General features: G+C 32.0%; 4 protein-coding genes across 6 annotated transcripts; 2 read left to right on the forward strand and 2 right to left on the reverse strand.

The window, feature by feature from the left end:
• Window positions 1-5,137: 5,137 nt before the first annotated feature.
• LOC124955463 (DEAD-box ATP-dependent RNA helicase 20-like) lies at window positions 5,138-13,234 on the reverse strand. Of its 2 annotated transcripts, none has more exons than XM_047509946.1 (4): window positions 13,105-13,234; window positions 12,826-12,942; window positions 11,846-12,293; window positions 5,138-11,628 (listed from the first exon to the last, which is right to left on the reverse strand). In XM_047509946.1, the coding sequence occupies exons 2-4, from the start codon at window positions 12,855-12,857 to the stop codon at window positions 9,844-9,846; spliced, it is 2,265 nt and encodes a 754-aa protein (XP_047365902.1). In that variant the 5' UTR covers window positions 12,858-12,942; window positions 13,105-13,234; the 3' UTR covers window positions 5,138-9,843. The 2 variants fall into 2 exon arrangements, with proteins under 2 accessions (XP_047365902.1, XP_047365901.1); XM_047509945.1 differs by having other exon boundaries at window positions 11,846-12,299; window positions 13,105-13,233.
• Window positions 13,235-13,367: 133 nt separating this feature from the next.
• Window positions 13,368-19,397, forward strand: LOC124955464 (NHL repeat-containing protein 2). 2 transcript variants are annotated; one of them, XM_047509947.1, is made up of 9 exons: window positions 13,368-13,678; window positions 14,795-14,961; window positions 15,118-15,277; window positions 15,366-15,781; window positions 15,883-16,112; window positions 16,225-16,450; window positions 16,529-16,723; window positions 16,804-16,917; window positions 17,000-19,397. In XM_047509947.1, exons 1-9 carry the CDS (start codon window positions 13,495-13,497, stop codon window positions 17,396-17,398), a joined length of 2,091 nt encoding a protein of 696 aa, XP_047365903.1. In that variant the 5' UTR covers window positions 13,368-13,494; the 3' UTR covers window positions 17,399-19,397. The 2 variants fall into 2 exon arrangements, with proteins under 2 accessions (XP_047365903.1, XP_047365905.1); XM_047509949.1 differs by lacking the exon at window positions 13,368-13,678 and adding an exon at window positions 14,400-14,526.
• On the forward strand, window positions 13,685-14,695 carry LOC124955474. The gene has a single exon (XM_047509970.1). The coding sequence runs from the start codon at window positions 14,038-14,040 to the stop codon at window positions 14,572-14,574; it is 537 nt and encodes a 178-aa protein (XP_047365926.1). The 5' UTR covers window positions 13,685-14,037; the 3' UTR covers window positions 14,575-14,695.
• On the reverse strand, window positions 15,731-19,480 carry LOC124955468 (tubulin alpha-2/alpha-4 chain-like). Its single transcript, XM_047509955.1, has 3 exons — window positions 18,993-19,480; window positions 18,034-18,863; window positions 15,731-17,925 (listed from the first exon to the last, which is right to left on the reverse strand). The coding sequence occupies exons 1-3, from the start codon at window positions 19,111-19,113 to the stop codon at window positions 17,629-17,631; spliced, it is 1,248 nt and encodes a 415-aa protein (XP_047365911.1). The 5' UTR covers window positions 19,114-19,480; the 3' UTR covers window positions 15,731-17,628.
• Window positions 19,481-19,494: the final 14 nt, after the last annotated feature.

Here is a 19,494-nt window from a genome sequence, read left to right on the forward strand (position 1 = left end):
TTAAGAGAACGTTGCGTTAAGATTCATATTAATGTTTCGTAATTTTTACATAACATTTTTGACCTTACAACGGAAAGAAAATAATGCTTATGACGTACAAGTTTTATCATAGTATTATTCTCGCGTATCTATTATATAGATTTACTTTCTTTTTATTATTATTTTTTTTTACATAGTACGACAACTTAGCACATTATATTTCAATATTTAAATAATAATTTCATTTTAATATATATTTATTTGCCACATTAAGAAATTCTTCGTACCGTTTTCTTTTCGTCGATTATATTACATAACTAAATTAATTAGTATCGTACTTTAGGACATTTGAAAGTTAATTTAATGTATCAAAGTATATGTAATATAATATATGAAAGTGAAACACATTTACATACGAGCGAGTAGTATAACAACAAAAGCGATACGTGCGTAAAAATGAATAAATCTATTAAACTTATACAAATAGGAAAAGTAATAGCTTGAACAAAGACCGAAGTTATTGATTTTTCAATTAAAATTTTATGGCGGAATGTTTTGCACGATATATTTTTAAATGATAATTTAAATATATCATGTATATGTTGGTCGAGAAAAAAAAAAAAAGAAAAAAACACAAATCAAATGATAGTAGCACGTTGGACTAAAATATAAATAAAGAAAATCAATAACACCGTATAAATTTACAAACATATTCTTGATACATCTTTCCAACTAAATATTATGTATATCATCTTAAAATTGTTAATTTGTTTTAAACGCACGTAAGGTCGTGTAATTTACGTTAAATTAAAATGAAAAAAGAACAAAGAAAAAAAAAAAAAAAAAAAAAAAAAAGAAACAATATTCTAACTCATTGGAGTTTTTACGATATTACAATATTCATCTTTGTAAATTTTTAATTGTAGAAATACACAAGATAAATTAGAGTAACTTGGTTAATAAATCAGATAACAGATTTTTGATCAAATCGAACAAAAATAATATTTTTCTATGATCGGTTTCATTTCACCTATCGAACTATTATATCTTCAGATTATATTTAAATGTGTATTGAAATAAGAAAATAAATATAATATAACAATAAAAGTATCAAAGAAATTAGTTTTCAATGTAACTTAATGGCGATATTATTCGTTTATATGCGCAAACGTAATATAAAAAGAAGAACGGATCGAATTAACGGATTATTATACTATGCGATAAGTGCGAGTATTTTTCAAACATAGAAATTTCTATAAGCTCTCGCTTTGCTACAGAGCACCAAATTACGTATCGAAGTTTTAATCTAATAATCTTAATAATTCGGCGCGTTATGAAATCGTACAATAACATAAAGAACGAAATGTGTTTGTCTGTACGGTAGTGTGTTGTACATCATTGGCGCTGTATAATACTCGTATAATATACACAAAGTAACAATGATAATGATTATTCTTAACGCTTTAGTTAAGAATGTTGATAAACTATAAATCAAATCAACCGATGTTTTTACTTAGTATCACATTAAATTCTAAGTGTATTGCGTTTTTTATTTTTTATTTGTGAAAAAATTGAGGTTACGTGTTTTTACATATAAGTGAGATTTTTCCAATCTCGAACCTTTATGATAGGAATTGAGAACTCTGATAGTCAATATTTATAATTTCATCTATTCCTGTAACATATTTTATTCCTTTATCAATTATTATATTATTAATCATACATAACGATAAAATTATCGTTATTAATTAACCTCAATAGGGTGTACACATACAATCTCAAATCGTTTTGTAGAAACACACAAGCACTTTAGAATTTCATCCAGTAATATTGAAAAACATCGATAAGCTTTCTAATTGGCCATTCTTTCGTATTACTTTTTACTAATTCGTGTAACACTAATTATTATCATTATCATTAAGCACGAACACAAGAAAATACATTAACAGGAAGAAAGAAAATAATGCCAAGCTCGGCATAATTTTAAGTTGAAATATCGACGATAATGCTCTTCAAAGAAAAACGCGTTACTTTTTTTTTTTTTACACGTTACGTAGTATTAATCGTTGGTCGGGTAAAATACGATTATACTTTTCGCAAATGAAATGTCGCTTCTTTTTTTTTATAACTTTATTGGCGACACTTAATTTTTATCACTTCGACTACTCAATTTGCTCTTTAGAAGCGCTCACGGGGGTGCCCAGATTCTTAGTTTAAGAAAGGGGATGCTCTCTAAAATTTAGAGAACGGATAAGATAAATGAGAAAAAAGAAGAGGCAGACACCTACGTAGATAACAAAATACCCTGCACGTTTCAGGGTCTCTTAAATATAAAATGTTCGAACTACAAGGAATGCCATTTAAATGTATATGTATATTTTCTCTACTTTTAGATTACGAGATAATCCGTAGTCTCCCGAGCAAGATTCTACGACAGAATTCAACTTAACCCGCAACAACATTGTATCCCCTTTTTAGTCTGAATCTCGAATAACTCTAACTCCTTATTAACAAAATTGATGGATCATAACTGTTATAACAATATCATCTTAATAAACATTGTGAATTTATCGCGAAAGAGGTATTATAATTACGTTGCATAACGTATTACGATTTTATACGGGTTTATTATAAATGAAACAGAAAAAAAAAAAGAAATGAAAAAAAAAAACGAAAAAAAATGAGAAAAAAAAAAAAAAATAAAGGATATGAATCAATGCGAATTCTGTCCCAAATTACTTTCGCCCAACGAGATTGTCGAGGGAAAATATATATATATAAAAAGAATAATGATACATCTATTGCTAATGCTGCGATAACGCATATGCAAATCCGGCATAATCCGTCTCACAATACCAGACTTCATGGTTTTGTTTATTTGTTTTTTTTTTCTCTTTTTTCGGTTTTTTTTCTTTTTTTTTTTCTTTTTCTTTTTCTTTTTACAGACTACTACTCGACCGCATCCTCTCAGATTGAGATTGCTTTTGAACATCCGTCAAAATGAATATTTAGTTTTATAAAATATTATAACAAAGAATATTAGAATATGCGATTATTTAATTTCTTTATAATAATTATCCCTTGATACATTGAACGGACTGAATTAAAGCTCATTTGCTTTCTTCTCGTATGCCAACTATCCTACAACTAGTGTCGATAGATTCGAATGAAGCACGAAGAAGAATACGAATGGGAGTTAAAAATTCGTCCATGTATTCGATTTTACTTTTTTCTTCAAATGTAACGTGTAGTTTTTATTTATTTTTTTTTTTCTTTGTATACACGTGATCCGTACGTTTTTTATGGATAATTTAAAAATAGAATCGCGAAAATCAACAATGAATCACTGTATATAACGAAGTATTGAACGCTGACAAAATTGGACCCAACCTCAAAGAGAGAATTGCAGAATTGAGTAGTTCCGTTCGTCGAGTGCGACGCACAATATAAACACGCATTCTCTTCATCAAACTAACATAACAGTACTGGCACGTCCAACCACCGCGTAGGACACGATATTGTAAACTAATAATATACAAATAGGCATTCGGATACACACATATATATATGATATATGAACGTGTCACCTGTGCTTGGCTAAACTTGTTATTCATAAGTTGGCGAGAGATTCAGTCTTCGTATATAAAGGAGATAATATTCGTTAACATTACAATATGTGTATTTACGTTTACAACACTAAAATGTTTATGTACGCGATATCACAGCGCTCAGCATTTAATATGACAAAGGTACTCGTGTTTCGAAAGCTAATAATCGTCAATCTTTCTAGATGCATGGGTCGACCACCATCGCTACCATATACTGAATGTCTGAGGATAAGACGTTTTTAAACGCCGCGTATCGTCTTTTTTTCCTTTGTAAATAAGAAAACATTCAAAAAATGCACACGAAGCAGCGAGATCAAAAATCATCCCCAATAAGTTCACCTTTCGAATAAGGAAAACATTGCGATACACTCAGTTTTTTAAGGCCCTGTATAATTTCCGTCCTTTCACGCAAACCGATGTGATCACTGATGATATATTCTGCGCGATGGAATATTCGGTAAAAATCAATATCATCTTATTATATTTCATCGTATTAATTGTGATACCGGGGAACGGACCCACGACCTAGTATCCTAAGAAAGCCCGTTTCAACGTTGCTCGTTGTTGCCGCGATGTACTCTAAAAAATATTTAAAAAAAGGAGACAGACAGACAGACAGACAGAGAGATAGATAGACAGACAGACAGAGAGAGAGAGAGAGAGAGAGAGAGAGAGAGAGAGAGAGAGAGAGAGAGAGAGAGAGAGAGAGAGAGAGAGAGAGAGAGAGAGAGAGAGAGAGAGAGAGAGAGAGAGAGAGAGAGAGAGAGAGAGAGAGAGAGAGAGAGAGAGAGAGAGAGAGAGAGAGAGAGAGAGAGAGAGAGAGAGAAGGAAAGAAGAAGAGAAGAAAAGAAAACATAAAACTAAGAGACAGTAAACGGAGAATATTATTCTCATTGTTATTTGTAAGATAAACAAAAATGATGAGGTGACAGCAAGATGACTTGGACGGTTTAATAAACGTGTCACCTTTTTTCAAAAAGTTCCTCTTCTATAACTTTTTGAAAATAATCTTTTTCAGTAAATGTACTCTGTTCACTTTGCTTTTCTAACTATATCGCATTCCTTCCTACGTTTTTTTTCTTTCCTTTTCTTTTCTCTTTTTTTTTTTTTTAAGGGGGTAAATTATTATTCCCATAAAGATTTCAGATGTTCTTACAAAACATAAATTGCAATGAGGCTCACGTGAAATAAAAAGATCTTTAACACATTCTTTTCGCCATATTTATTTATCCGCTCTTTCACGTTAATTGTGACTATAATAGTATCAACCATAGAATCTTTCGACTGTTAAGGGTTAAGAATAAGGATGGAAAATGTCGAATTATTCAATTGCTTATTGCTGCATTTTGCTCGACATGTTATGCTTCTTTTATTACAATAAACGTGGTCCTTAGTATATTAAAAATGTAAATATATTAACCCATTTATATCACCTATACCCGACATGCATTAATTGTAAATAATGCAAAATTATATCAAATCCAACTGAGATTCATCAATAGAAAAATAATATAAATAATAAAATAACTCAATGTAAATAATAAACAATACTCAATCGATAGGAGGTGATCTTCATGGTGATTTTAATGTGTTAAAGAGAAACTCAAAACTTTTCGATTATTCTAACTTCAAAAGCAACAGGAAAAAAAAAAGAAAAAAGAAAAAACAATGTGTTGATAACATTTATACAATCAACAAAGATTTAATTATTTTTTTCTGATACTTCTAACGCTTTGGTTATATTAATTAATAGAAGCCTCTCAACTCTTTTCTTTCTCCCCCCTTTAAATTATTTTGCTCTCATCCATATAATGTATAATGGGGGAAGAATGCGATCTTCGTACGTATTCCTGTATCTTTCGCAAAGAGACGTAACCAAATATTTGTATTATCTATAATTGTGAACTTAACTAAAATTTGTAAGTTTCGTTACCGTGTCATATAATACAGACCGTTTTCGTCCCTCTCCGATTATATATGTACAAGATGCAACCACCGTTAACGGTACTCGCGTTATTTGTTTAATGCTTAAAATATATTTTAAATGGGCCATCGTGTTGGGCCATTAGAGATTTCTCTTTTCTTTTCTTTTTTCTTTTTCTTTTCTTTTCTTTTTTTTTTCTTTTTTTCTTTTTTTTCCTTAACAAAGAGGGCACGAGAAATATATCGATGTGAATCTGTTAAACGTAAAAACAAATATATATATATATATATATATATATATATATATATACATATATAAAAAAAAGGAAAAAAACCAACAAAAAAAATGTAACCTTACGCGACATACGGAAGAGAAATCCTTAAATTCCTTCTTTGTAAAGATTTAAAGAATATCTTGCTTAAAGAATAACCGTTTGCCTTAAATGAAGCATGAAAAATCACGTATGAATTCACCCAAGTACGACGATTCAATGATAATTAAACATATGACGTATTATGTCATTACCCGACTTTATTATTCGCTTAACGCGTCGGAGATATTGTATATAAAGGGTGTCATATTAAACTGGATCGTCTAAAACGTATTCGTTTCCGATTATGCGAAGTAATGTCCGAAACAGAGAAAGAGAAAGAGAGAGAAAGAGAGAGAGAGAGAGAGAGAGAGAGAGAGAGAGAGAGAGAGAGAGAGAGAGAGAGAGAGAGAGAGAGAGAGAGAGAGAAAGAGACAGAGAGAAAGAGAGAGAGAGAGAGAGAAAAAAAAAATGAGAGAAAGAGAGAAAGACCTTGATATATGATTTAATATATCCGAAGAAAAATAATGATTCTTCGTATAGTCGAGAACGATGATAGTATTATTAAACGATCTAGTGCAATCGAACGTCCTTCATATTGAATTCACAAAAATACTGCTTTCTTTTTTTTCATTTTTCACTTCTTTCTTTATCATGCAGTAAGGGGCCCATCATTTGATTCTACTGCCTAAGACATTTTTTATTTTTTTTTATTTTTTTTTTTTCTTATTTTTCTTTCCAAGCACGAATTTATAAACAAAATCATCATATAAGATGTGAAACTTCTAAACGACGTCTATTACTAAATAATGAAAAGACTAACTGAAATAACTGTTCCCTATATAAACGACGAATCAATATATACTTGCAGATGTCACAATATCTTAGACAGTAAAATTACCTATCCATAATTTCTGTATTACTGATAATAATAGGCTGCGATGGATGTCACCGAGATATATGATATGGTATTACCCACGTCAGGAAAAAACCGATGAGATATACGTCTCCTACTTTAATCATCATGCATGACAGAACAGTAGATCTATTAATACGCTACACATCTTACATATCACAGATTTACGCGTGCACCCACTATCAACTTAAATATCGGAAAAAAAGAAAAGATAAGAAAAGGAAAACAGAAAAACAGAAAAAGAAAAAGAAAAAAGAAAATGAGATTAATCGATGACGTTAAAGACAAAAGAAAGATACGAGCAAAAACAACGACTCTATAAACGGGAACACGATTGTTGTGAATAACTTTTAATAAAAGGTAAGCAAATAGAAAACACATATTCTGGTATAATTTCTATCTTCTCAAAATTCCACGATATTTACCTACGATACCAAAAATTGTATCGTGAAAAACATCATAATTTTCTATCACTAGTATTATCCTCCTTGCTTTAAATGTTGGGATAGATCAAATACTATTTTTCGTATTTATTTATTTTTTTTATAACGCAACATCAGTTGGAAATGCTTTGTTCGATACATTCAATGTTTACCATCGTATTAAGTACCGAAAGATTATAGGACGGAGACTGTATATACGAATTTACGATAAAATGTTTACTTTATCGTATGTATCGATCGTTTGAAAAGATAAAAAATAATACATTTACGATTAAATGAATGAATTAAATAATTAATAAACATCAACAGAGGGTACACGCAAATATGCGAAAACGTTAAGAGCTTTTTATACTCACAATATTCGCTTTCTATTCATATACTAACTATTCGATTCAACGCGCAATATGCGATCAGATCGATGAAATGGAAAAGAAAGAAAGAAAGAAAGAAAGAAAGAAAAAAAAAAAAAAAAAATCAGAGAGAAGATCTTTCTAAGATTTTCAAGTCTTTGCCATCAGCGCGTAGAAAAAGAAAAGAAAAAAAAATTATATTGATAGTCGTGTCAATAATTAAAGAGGACCATCGATATAATGGCACGATAATACAAATTCGAAATAAGTCATCAATGATCTCAATATAAGGACATGACGATATCGAATAAAATGGCAAAGCACTATAGTTACAAGATGTTTCTTTCATTTTTCTTTTTTTTTTTTTTTTTTTTTTTTTTTTTTTTAATATTGTGCGTAATTAAGTAATGAGTTACAATTTTAGAAAAATTAAAAAAGATAGAAAATGAAAAGGAAAATAAAGAGAGAATGAAAAAGAGAGAGAGAGAGAGAGAGAGAAAGAGGGAGAAAGAAAAAAAAAATAAAAAAGAATAGAAGAACAAGAAATTCCGCGAGTAACTGTCATGAATCATGATAATATATTATCCGCAAGAGACTCTCCCTTTCGGTTATTTTAATCGACTTTTTACTTTTCTCCCTTTTCCCTGGTTTGTTTGTTTGTTTTGTCTTGTTTTCTTTTTTCCCCTTTATTATCTCAATCAAATACTTTTTCCTCGAGCGCAAACATTTATCGAGTATCCGCAGGTTTGCAAAATTTGCCTCCCATGCTGTCGCGCGAATTTCTAATACGATATTCGCTAGAGTAACTTTAACGCTACAACACTTACCTTCATATTTTGTTACACTTATAACCTACTACGTTAAAGGTAGTGGCATACCTCATACAGTTTATCAAACATTTACATTAGTAATAAAAATGTCGTAGTGTCCCTTTGTTTGCTTTTTTCTTTTTCTTTTTCGTTTTCATTTTTTTTTTCCCGAAGTGAAAGTGATGAAAGATTTCGACACGCAAACTAAAAAACATGTACGATTGAAATTCTCTTGAATTGCGGCTAACCAACGCGTGCCCCGTACGATGACGCGCAAAGGCAAGACCACTCGGTGGCCAATTGCATAAACATCAAACAACAATGTTTCATATAATCATTCGTTGGCTTAACAACAAATTATTTTTGATATATATATATAAAAATAAGATATCGAACTTTGTTCCGAAGTGCACAGCCATAGTGACTACGCGCTCAATTACTTCTAACACCTAAAAACCCATACCCCCCCTTTGCTGCCTCTGTGTATAATAACGTTAAGGATCCATCGAAGCACGATATATTTTTATAATGATATAATAATACATCCTTTTTTATTTCTTTTCTTTTCTTTTTTTTTCCTTCCATTCCCTATCCTCAATCGTACTTTTCCATTCTCTCTTTTGTCTCTTAGGAAAGTTACATCTTGAGTTAAAGTTTCTCACTCTTTTTCCTTTCTTTTTCTTTTTTTTTTTTCTTTTTTCTTTTTATATATATATCGTATTTCAATTGCAAGGGTGCACGGCTTAATTTTTATGCAAAAGGCCTTACATTTTGAAGAGCATCACCTGCATATACGCAAAGTATTAAATAAATTATAAATTATTGACTCTACCCATCCCCCCCTTCTATATGTTTCGTGCATTTCAGAATAGCATACAGGTAAGTTTTTGTTTGTTTATACATGTATATAACCATATACATATATATATATAGTTATCGCGAGAGAAGATTATCGTTAAATTACCATAAAGAGATGTGACCATTGTTAACTACGTTCGCGATCAGTAAGCTATATAACCGATTTTTTTTACCATCTATCGTCGCTAAAGAGATATTTATTACTCCATACTCGCTTGAAATGAGCCCCACCTAGTCGAATCGATTTCTTGATTTTTTATTTTATTTTTATTTATTTTTTTTATTTTTATTTTTATAAATATCTCGCTTTGATGTAGAACAATTTCCGATTCAACTGTGTTCGTTAAAAAATATGAATTTTCCCTTCGGAAACCTATATGTTAAAATCGCACAATTCGATTTTAAATAATTTTTTCCGTTTGGTCAAAAGAAAGCGAGGGAAAATGAGCGAGAGGAAAAGTAAATCGTTTCCTCGTAAATCGGCTTCATTTCATGCGAGTACGAAAGAAACAAAGTACATTAAGAATATTACCCAAAAAGACCCACCATTCGACACAAATCGATAAATATTGTTGGTGAAATAGAAATGAATAATTGAGAAATTACTTTACTTAGCTCGAATGGCCGCTGATTTGCATCTAAGACGTCACTGCTGCACCTGCGTCGGCGGATAAGGATAACCATACGGCGGCACAGCCTGAAACTGGCCGTATCCCATCGATTGATAAGCGCAAGCTCCTGTATTCGGCGGTGGTCGGTTCGTTTGGAAGAACTTGTTATTGACGAGACTCTGAATTCCGGAATCGGTGTGTCCACCCGATGGCATAATAAACGCAGGCGGCATTGAATATACATTTTGACCGTTTTGACCACTACTATATCCATTTTGCCTACTGTTATAACGATTTCCTTGATAACCCGTTCTATTTGGATATCGGAGAGCATTATTATTTTGATATCCTGGTTGGCAAGCACTACCATTAGATTGATATCCGCCTTGATAATTGTTATTAGGCTGACGTTGTTGCGGCTGTTGATGCTGCTGCTGCTGCTGTTGCGGTTGCTGTTGCTGATGCTGATGCTGATGCTGATGGTGATGTTGTTGATGTTGTTGATGTTGTTGATGTTGTTGATGTTGATGTTGTTGATGCTGTTGTTGTTGCTGTTGTTGTTGTTGTTGCTGCTGTTGTGGATGTGGCTGTTGTTGATAAACAGACGGCTGATAAGTGCTCTGACGAGTGGTTTGATAACCATTTTGTTGGCGTATATTCATCCTTTCTGGATTTGTAACGTTTTGATGTTGATTGGTTTGAGTCTGATGATTTTGCCAACTGTTTATTGTTGGGCTATTATTACTTCTAGGACTTCCACTAGAATTGTTATCCTTGGTAAAGCGACCGTAACTCCAACGTTGTCGACCCTTCCCAAATTGATTTCTAATAGAATTAGCCATGTCTGCTAATTGAGGATTTATTACTTGACCAGCTTCTTCCAAAACAGATATCAATTCTTTAGCTTGTCTTGCATTGTTCGAAGTAAAGTAAGCGTAAGCCGTTCCTGCACTTTGGCAACGTCCAGTGCGACCTATTCTATGAATATAATCCTCCGAACTATTTGGATAATCGAAATTAATAACGTATTTGACATCTTCTACATCCAAGCCACGTGCAGCAACATCTGTTGCAACTAAAATCATAGTTTTTCCATTTCTAAATTCAGATAAGACGTAATCTCGTTCAGGTTGTGATTTATCACCATGAATAGAAATCGCTGACCAACCTTCTCGTTTAATAGACTTTGTAATATCGTCTACTTTCTTTTTCGTTTCAACAAAAATAATAACTTTGCTCCCACGTTCACCACCGATCTCTCTTAATAGATTGGATAGTTTTGATTCTTTTTCATGTTCCTGACAAATCTCAATGATTTGACGAATATTATGATTTGCAGCAAGAGTCAACGAACCAATATTAATCTGAATGTAATCGGTAAGAAAGTCCTCCGCAAGTGCTTGTACTTCTTTGGGCCATGTTGCTGACCACATAAGAACTTGACGATCTGGTCTGATCTGTTCTATTATCTTTCTTATTTGAGGCTCAAATCCCATATCTAACATTCTGTCAGCCTCATCGAGAACAAGATATGTGCATCTTCGTAAATTCGTAGTTCCCTTTTCTAAAAAGTCAATGAGTCTTCCTGGTGTAGCGATACAAATTTCAACACCTCTTTCAAGATCCCGTGCTTGTGGTCCCTTCGGAGAACCTCCAAAAATGCACGTATTTCGAATGCATGACGAAGAACCGAAATCTTTAGCTACTGATTGGATTTGTTGAGCCAATTCTCGGGTTGGTGCAAGGACTAAAACGATTGGACCATCACCTCGGTTCAATCTAGGTTGATTATTAATATGTACAGTTGCTGGAAGGATGTACTGAAAAAAAAAGAAAAGAAAAATCAATAGATAATATATTTTAATAATCTTCCCAAACAATTATCAAAATGTAATAATATTATAATTTATCACATGCACATAACCGATGCAAATTATAAATCAGGTTCACTTTCATAATTTTTTTATAAAACTATTTTTGATTAAAATAAGCAAAAAAAAAATTACAATAACAAGAAATTGTATAAAATGTACATACCGCTAAAGTTTTTCCAGAACCAGTTTGAGCAATGCCAACCATATCGCGTCCACTTAAAGCGATCGGCCATCCTTGAGCTTGAATTGCAGTAGGCTCAGCAAATCCTTGTTTCTTTATCTCCTCCATTACATAATCTGGGAAATTGCTTTCTTCAAAAGCTTGAATTGGAGGTGGAGTGTTATTTCCTTTAACAGTAATTTCTTTCCCAGCATGAAATTTATTAATTTCTTCAGATGTTCGATTTAAAACATTAACATGTGGGATATACAAATTCTTTGTAATAACTGGAAGTGTAGCTAAGTCCCAATTAGGTTTCTTTAATAAATCTCCTGGTATTTTTTTCTGATTTTGTTTCTTTCCATTATATTCTTTCTGAGTTTGTTGCTGACCATTCCAATATGCTGTACCTCCACCATTTCGATTACTAAAATCTCTACTTCCCCTCGACCTATAACTAGCAAATAAAAATTGTAGTTACTTAATATAAATAAATAAACAAATGCAATTCCTTTAGATTGAGCAATATTTCATCAATGTTTTAATGAATCTATTATGTTCATCATTGAACAACATTTATTATTCTCACTTTGGAAACATATTTTTATATACGATTTACATTTTAATTTTTATATATAATACATATATAATATTTATGCATATTTTGCAGTGATTACTTTCAAATATAAACAAAACAAAAAAAACAAATGAAAATTTTATTTCATGTGTACACCAATATGGTGTCTTTGTAAACAACAATTCATTGCATAGTTTAACCGAAAATAATAATATTTGATTCTTGAATAGAAGTATAATGCTACCAAACGAATCGTCATTTGGAACTATGTCTAACAAAATGGCTGACACAAGTCGAGTATAAAAAAATTCAGTCATTGACTCTTGGCAAATAAATTTTTAGTAACTAACAAATTAATATTTACGAATTTTATCAACTTTTGTAATTATTTAGAAAAAAAGTCTACCTTGTTTGGTTGCTATACGCTGTGGTGTACATTTCAAATGTTTGAACAAGCAGTAGTAGCTATCTGCAACGTACAATTATCCTTCCAACTAATCGATGTCAACTCTGTTTAGAAGATCTGCACAATTGAAAAATAGATTAATATCAACTTTCAATAATAGCTTATAAAAATGACGTATCATTGCTAACTCGAGCACGAGAGGGAAAGAGATAGAGAGAGAAAGAGAAAGAGATGAAAAACTAATATTTCTTCTACATTTTAAAAAACAAGGACACGTACCTTTCCCAACCCGGCAAACAGAGCGACAATGGCTGACAGATCTTGAGAAGACGGAAATGGCCGGCCAAGGAACATTTCCGATCAGTGAACGATCACGTGATCAACTTCTACGCATTTACGTAGATTTGATTGGTCAACTCGTAGCGAGTCTACTATTTTATGAATTCGTTCGCCAATGAACGGACAAGAACACGGATCGATGAATATCTTAACCCTGGGAAAGCTATTTCTGACATGCGCATAAAGATTGGATCTGCTTTGTTACGATATTCCTACGCCTCCCACTACAAACTAGAAGTAAAATGAACATATATTGGAATATATTTTTTTTTTATTGAAACACTGATTCACCGTTTCGAAGTTCTTTTTTTTTAATTCGTTAGTTCGTTCATGTGTGGACAAGTGAATAAAAAAATGAGTGTGTCGGATACAGTGAAATTATTAATGGATGCTTGCGAACAAATTCGACATGATCTTCAAATTATTATCGATCAAACGGAAAAACAAAAACTGGTTCTACGCCATATAAAAACATTTGCTAATACTGACGCTTATGTAAAGGACTTCCCAAAAGGTTATCTTATTTTTTATACAAATTTTTCGTATTGTTCTTAAATTTAAAATAATTATTTGATATTAGTTTGATAATAGTTTAATATGTTGCGATAAATTGATATGATAGAAAGGCGAAAGGTTTTCATTATTATATTTTGTTTTATTAATATGCTTATTAATGTGCTTATAACATAGTTACTAACCTGCTAGTAAACCTTTTGTATTGTAATACCTACATGATGAATATATTAAGTGATCGATATTACTTAAATTTTTTCTTTTATTGTTTGAACTTTTTATGATCAAACTGCAAAAAAGAAAATAAACGATTTACAAATACATTGTAAATAATTAGAGTACAACATTGTAGAACTTAATATGCTATCTTCTTTTATGTTCAAAACTAACAATCGAAACTATATCAATAACCTTATGATTGTCTTCTCTTTTATTCAATATTATGTACGCATTGAGAATGAGTATATATATCATAAACATGGTATGGCCTTTTATCGATTGAATCATAGGTCTGAACACATTGATTCTTCTGTCACAATGTCTTCCTCATTCATTGATGATACTTTGGATGGATATAAGGAAACTGTGGAGAAGGACACATCGATGATAGTGCCAAATAAAAAGCAGTTGGAATTAAACAAAATTCCATTAGAAGATGAAAAGAAACAACAGTTCTTCAAACTTCTTCACCTTGAGAAGAAATTGGACACAGAATTTACCAACTTGAAAACTTCAAGAGAAAAATATCCTTCCATGAAGCAAACTACAAACCTTTTGCATGAATATAATGATATGAAGGATGCAACCCAAGTTGTATTTGGTGCTATGGCTCAAATAAATAATATCACAGTTAAGAGTTTACATAAAGATTATGGTTTACCTACTAATGACAGCTGAAGGCTTTGCTGATTGTACAGTCATCTTCTTCTTCAAATACTAACTTCGTTTATTGTTAAAATGCACTACTGTGATATATTTTTTGTATAATAAAAACCACTTTATTCGATTATGAACATTATTTAAAATGTTTTAATACAATTGCTTCTGTCTATTACGTTTAAATGTGGTCACATAAGATTATGTATATACACAGTGAAGTAATTTCTTTAAATGCTAGGCTTGGAATGGTTCAATGTCTCGGAGAATCTCTCCATGAAGAAACACCTCCATGGGAAAATAATTATATTAGACTTTTTTACTTACTGCTGTATCAACTGTATGCATATTCTGCCTGATTTGGAAGCATTAGAAAAGGAATTCTCTATAGAGTTAGGTTTAGTTGTGGTTAGTGTATATTTTAAAGTATCAAATATTTTTATATTTATATAAAAATTTTACTTTTTTATATTTTATTTCTTAAAAAATGATATAATAATAATATATCTTATAAATTGTGCACATTATAAGAACATGAAAATATGTTTAGTATTGTTCCTTTAGATTGGTGTTCACAGTGCAAAATTTATTAACGAGCGTGATTCAACAAAAATAAGGTCAGCTGTGCAAAGGTATAATATAATGCACCCTGTTGTTAACGATGCAACACTTTCAATGTGGCAAGATATTGGAGTAATTTGCTGGCCAACAATGATAATGTTAGGTATGCATAAATACTTGTAAAATACTGATCAAATTTTGATATAAAATTTTTCACTTATGCAAGACATTAGAATTAATGAAAATTTTAGGTCCAAGAGGGCAACCATTAGTAATTATACTAGGTGAAGGTCATAGAGAAGAACTATTTTTATACACAAAAGTTGCACTTGATTATTTTACATCAATAAACGAAATATCTGACCATGCTCTTCCTATAGCACCAGCTATACATTTGTTACCAGCTTCAACTGATCTTTTACGATTTCCTGGCAAAATAGAAATTTATTCTTCTGAAATGGGAGAAAAATTAATTATATCAGATACTGGCAATAACAGAATTTTAGTAACAGATATTTATGGGAACATAAAACATATTATAGGTGGATATAATCCAGGCTATATAGATGGTAATTTTAAAGAAGCCAAGTTTAACGCACCTCAGGGTACTTGCGTACTCAATGAGATGATATATGTTGCTGATAATGAAAATCATGTTATTCGAAAGGTAATTTTAATACGAATTTATTTTTAATTTATATTAAATTTATGTAACTTTATAAACATTCTATGATTTCTTTTATTATGAATAATACACATCTATTTTAGATTGATTTGAAAAAACAAATTGTGACTACCGTGGCAGGCACAGGAAAACAAGGTCATGATTATAAAGGAGGAAAATTTGGTACAGATCAAACACTTTCTTCTCCTTGGGATGTGACAATATATCATTATAATAGTGGCAAAGCTGTTGTACCGATTTTACTAATTGCAATTGCAGGCACACATCAGATTTGGGCACTCTTTTTAGAAGATACTATTTGGTGGAAAAATAAGTAAAATAAGTTTAGCATTTTATATTTGGAATGAAATATTCATTTCATTCAATTACCATCTTTTTTTCTTATTTTACTATTTATTTAACAGATTTCATTATTTATTTAACAGATTATACAAAGCTGGTACATGCGCTGCTATTGTTGGAAACGGTCGAGAAGGAAATCGTAATAATTCGTATCCTCATGCAGCATCCTTGGCTCAACCATCTGGTCTCGTAATTGCTCAAGAGTATAATACTGCATTTTTTGCTGATAGCGAAAGTAGTAGTATCAGACAGGTTCACTTAGAAGATGGGAAAGTTTCTACATTATGTGGTGCTGACAAGAATCCACAGGTTAATTATATGATACAATATAGTGACTATGTTTTTAACGAGTAATTCTTAATAGAAATTATGTGAATTCTTTTTCAGAACTTACATGACTTCGGAGATATCGATGGTATTCGTCATAATGCAAAACTTCAACATCCTTTAGGAATAACATGGAATTCTGTTCAACAAGAAATTTATATAGCAGATACTTATAATCACAAAATTAAAAAAGTAGATCTCGCAGGAAATTGTAAAACATTGTATGGTGCTGGCAAGCCAAGTGATACGTTCTCTGTAAGAGATAGTTGATCTATTTTATATGTTACAAATTTTTTTGCATAGGAACATGTTTTATTGAAAATATAATCTTCTAGTTTGATGAACCAAGCGGACTTGTGATAAATAACAGTGGGGACACTTTATATGTAGCAGATACGAACAATCATTCCATTAAAAAGATCGATTTAAAGAGTAAAACCATTTCGTCCGTGAGTATAAAATTGATAATAAACTAATCAAGATTAATTGTAATTTTTATTCATAATTTAATATTTATTCGTAATTTTTTAGATTTCCTTCGTTCTCCCAGTCGAAGATGATGATAATGTTAATGAAGAGTATACTTTTGATACGCTTATAAATGCAAATGGGGGAAAGCTTACAATCACATTCGAAATTATATTTGAAGGTGATTTGAAACTAAATTCTGAAGCACCTCAAAAATGGTCACTCTCGTTACCAAAAGATACTTGGATGGCCAAATCTCTGAGCGGCTCGCTTACAACACCAACGTCAATTCAAATTCCTGATGGTTCTGAATGTAATAATTTACGCTTTATTTTGGATATTATAACTTGTAATATCAATGAATGTATACCAAAAAAGATATTGGTAGTATTTAAAGTGCAGCGAAATGTGGATGGACCTCGTACTGTCATCGAACATAAAAAGATCATCATAAAGAAATAATGAGATAGATCAATTCATTGATGAAGATTTTTTGCTGTTTATGTAAAAAATATACCAGTGTTTTGTTGGTACAACACAAATATTTAGTTATGCGCGTAATCTTTTAATTGTACTAATTTTTCAATGCTTTTATTACGACCAGAATAATATTATCAAAGAGTAACATTATTTAATTTAATAGAGAATTCTTTAGCATTCTAGATTAGACAGTTTTCTAGATTAATAATAAATTAATATTCCTCTCCTCCTTCGCCCTCACCCTCAACCGAATCCAAACCAACTTCTTCATAATCCTTTTCCAATGCTGCTAGATCTTCTCGTGCTTCTGAAAACTCACCTTCTTCCATACCTTCTCCTACGTACCAATGTACAAAAGCACGTTTCGAGTACATAACGTCAAATTTGTGATTGAGTCTACTCCATGCTTCGGCGATGGCGGTCGTATTAGCCAGCATGCAAATCGCGCGTTGAACTTTGGCGAGATCGCCGCCAGGTACAACCGTAGGTGGTTGATAATTTATACCGACCTAAAAATGATAAATTGCGATCCTAATTAATGAGTTAGCGAATTAACGAATAGAATCAAAATAATAAAATTGGTAAAATTCACGGAACCTATTGGAACGTGTGCATACCTTAAATCCAGTTGGACACCAATCAACGAATTGTATAGTACGTTTGGTTTTGATAGTAGCAATCGAGGCATTTACATCCTTCGGCACAACATCACCTCTATACAACATGCAGCAAGCCATGTATTTACCATGTCGTGGATCGCATTTTACCATTTGGTTAGCCGGCTCGAAGCAAGCATTAGTCAACTCTGCTACAGTCAACTGTTCATGATACGCTTTTTCGGCCGAGATAACCGGTGCGTAAGTGGCAAGTGGAAAATGAATTCGGGGATAAGGTACCAAATTCGTTTGAAATTCGGTAAGGTCAACGTTCAGGGCACCATCGAAACGCAAAGACGCAGTAATAGAAGAAACAATCTGGCCGATCAAACGGTTCAGATTTGTATAAGTTGGCCTCTCTATGTCGAGATTACGCCGGCAGATATCGTAAATCGCTTCATTGTCTACCATAAAAGCGGCGTCTGAATGCTCGAGAGTCGTATGAGTAGTTAGTAAAGAATTGTATGGCTCGACTATCGCCGTGCATATCTGGGGCGACGGATAGATAGCAAATTCAAGTTTTGATTTTTTTCCGTAATCAACAGATAATCGTTCCATCAAAAGGCTGGTAAATCCGGATCCGGTACCACCACCAAAAGCGTGAAAAATAAGAAATCCTTGGAGTCCCGTACATTGATCAGCTAATTTGCGTAATCGATCTAATACCAAATCTACAATTTCCTTGCCTACGGTATAATGACCTCTTGCATAATTATTTGCTGCGTCCTCTTTCCCTGTGATCAGTTGTTCCGGATGAAAGAGTTGCCTGTAAGTTCCTGTACGTACTTCATCTGAAATATAAAAGAGAACTTGTTAAAAAATAACATAAGAGAAAGTTAAGAACATAAGAAAAAAATAACAAGATAATCGAAAAATCATGAAAATCACAATACACAAAAAGGGGATGATAATAATCATACCTACTACAGTAGGTTCTAAATCCATAAAAACAGCTCTTGGAACGTGTTTTCCTGCACCTGTTTCGCTAAAAAACGTATTGAAACTGTCGTCCCCTCCTCCAACTGTTTTATCTGAGGGCATTTGCCCATCGGGTTGAATTCCATGTTCCAAACAGTATAATTCCCAACAGGCATTACCAATCTGAACTCCACCTTGTCCTACGTGCACTGATAGACACTCACGCTATCCGTCAATTTTAAGTAAACTCGAATCAGTCATAATGAGTAATACAAACATTAATAGATCATTAATTGATAAATTGTCAATCCTTGATAAATTTTGTACAAGTGACTTACCATTTTTTACGTTTAATTATATTGCTACTTTATTTTTCAGTTATGACGAAATAAAAAGGGTTATATCTTTTTGTATAACGCTTCCTTTTGCAGCTATCCTTACTTTTCTTGTCCGTCGATATCTATCAATATGTCCGCAAAGATTGTTTACAAAACAATAGAAAAC

Source organism: Vespa velutina, chromosome 18 (genome assembly GCF_912470025.1).
Source record: "Vespa velutina chromosome 18, iVesVel2.1, whole genome shotgun sequence".
NCBI classification, from domain to species: Eukaryota; Metazoa; Arthropoda; class Insecta; order Hymenoptera; family Vespidae; genus Vespa; species Vespa velutina.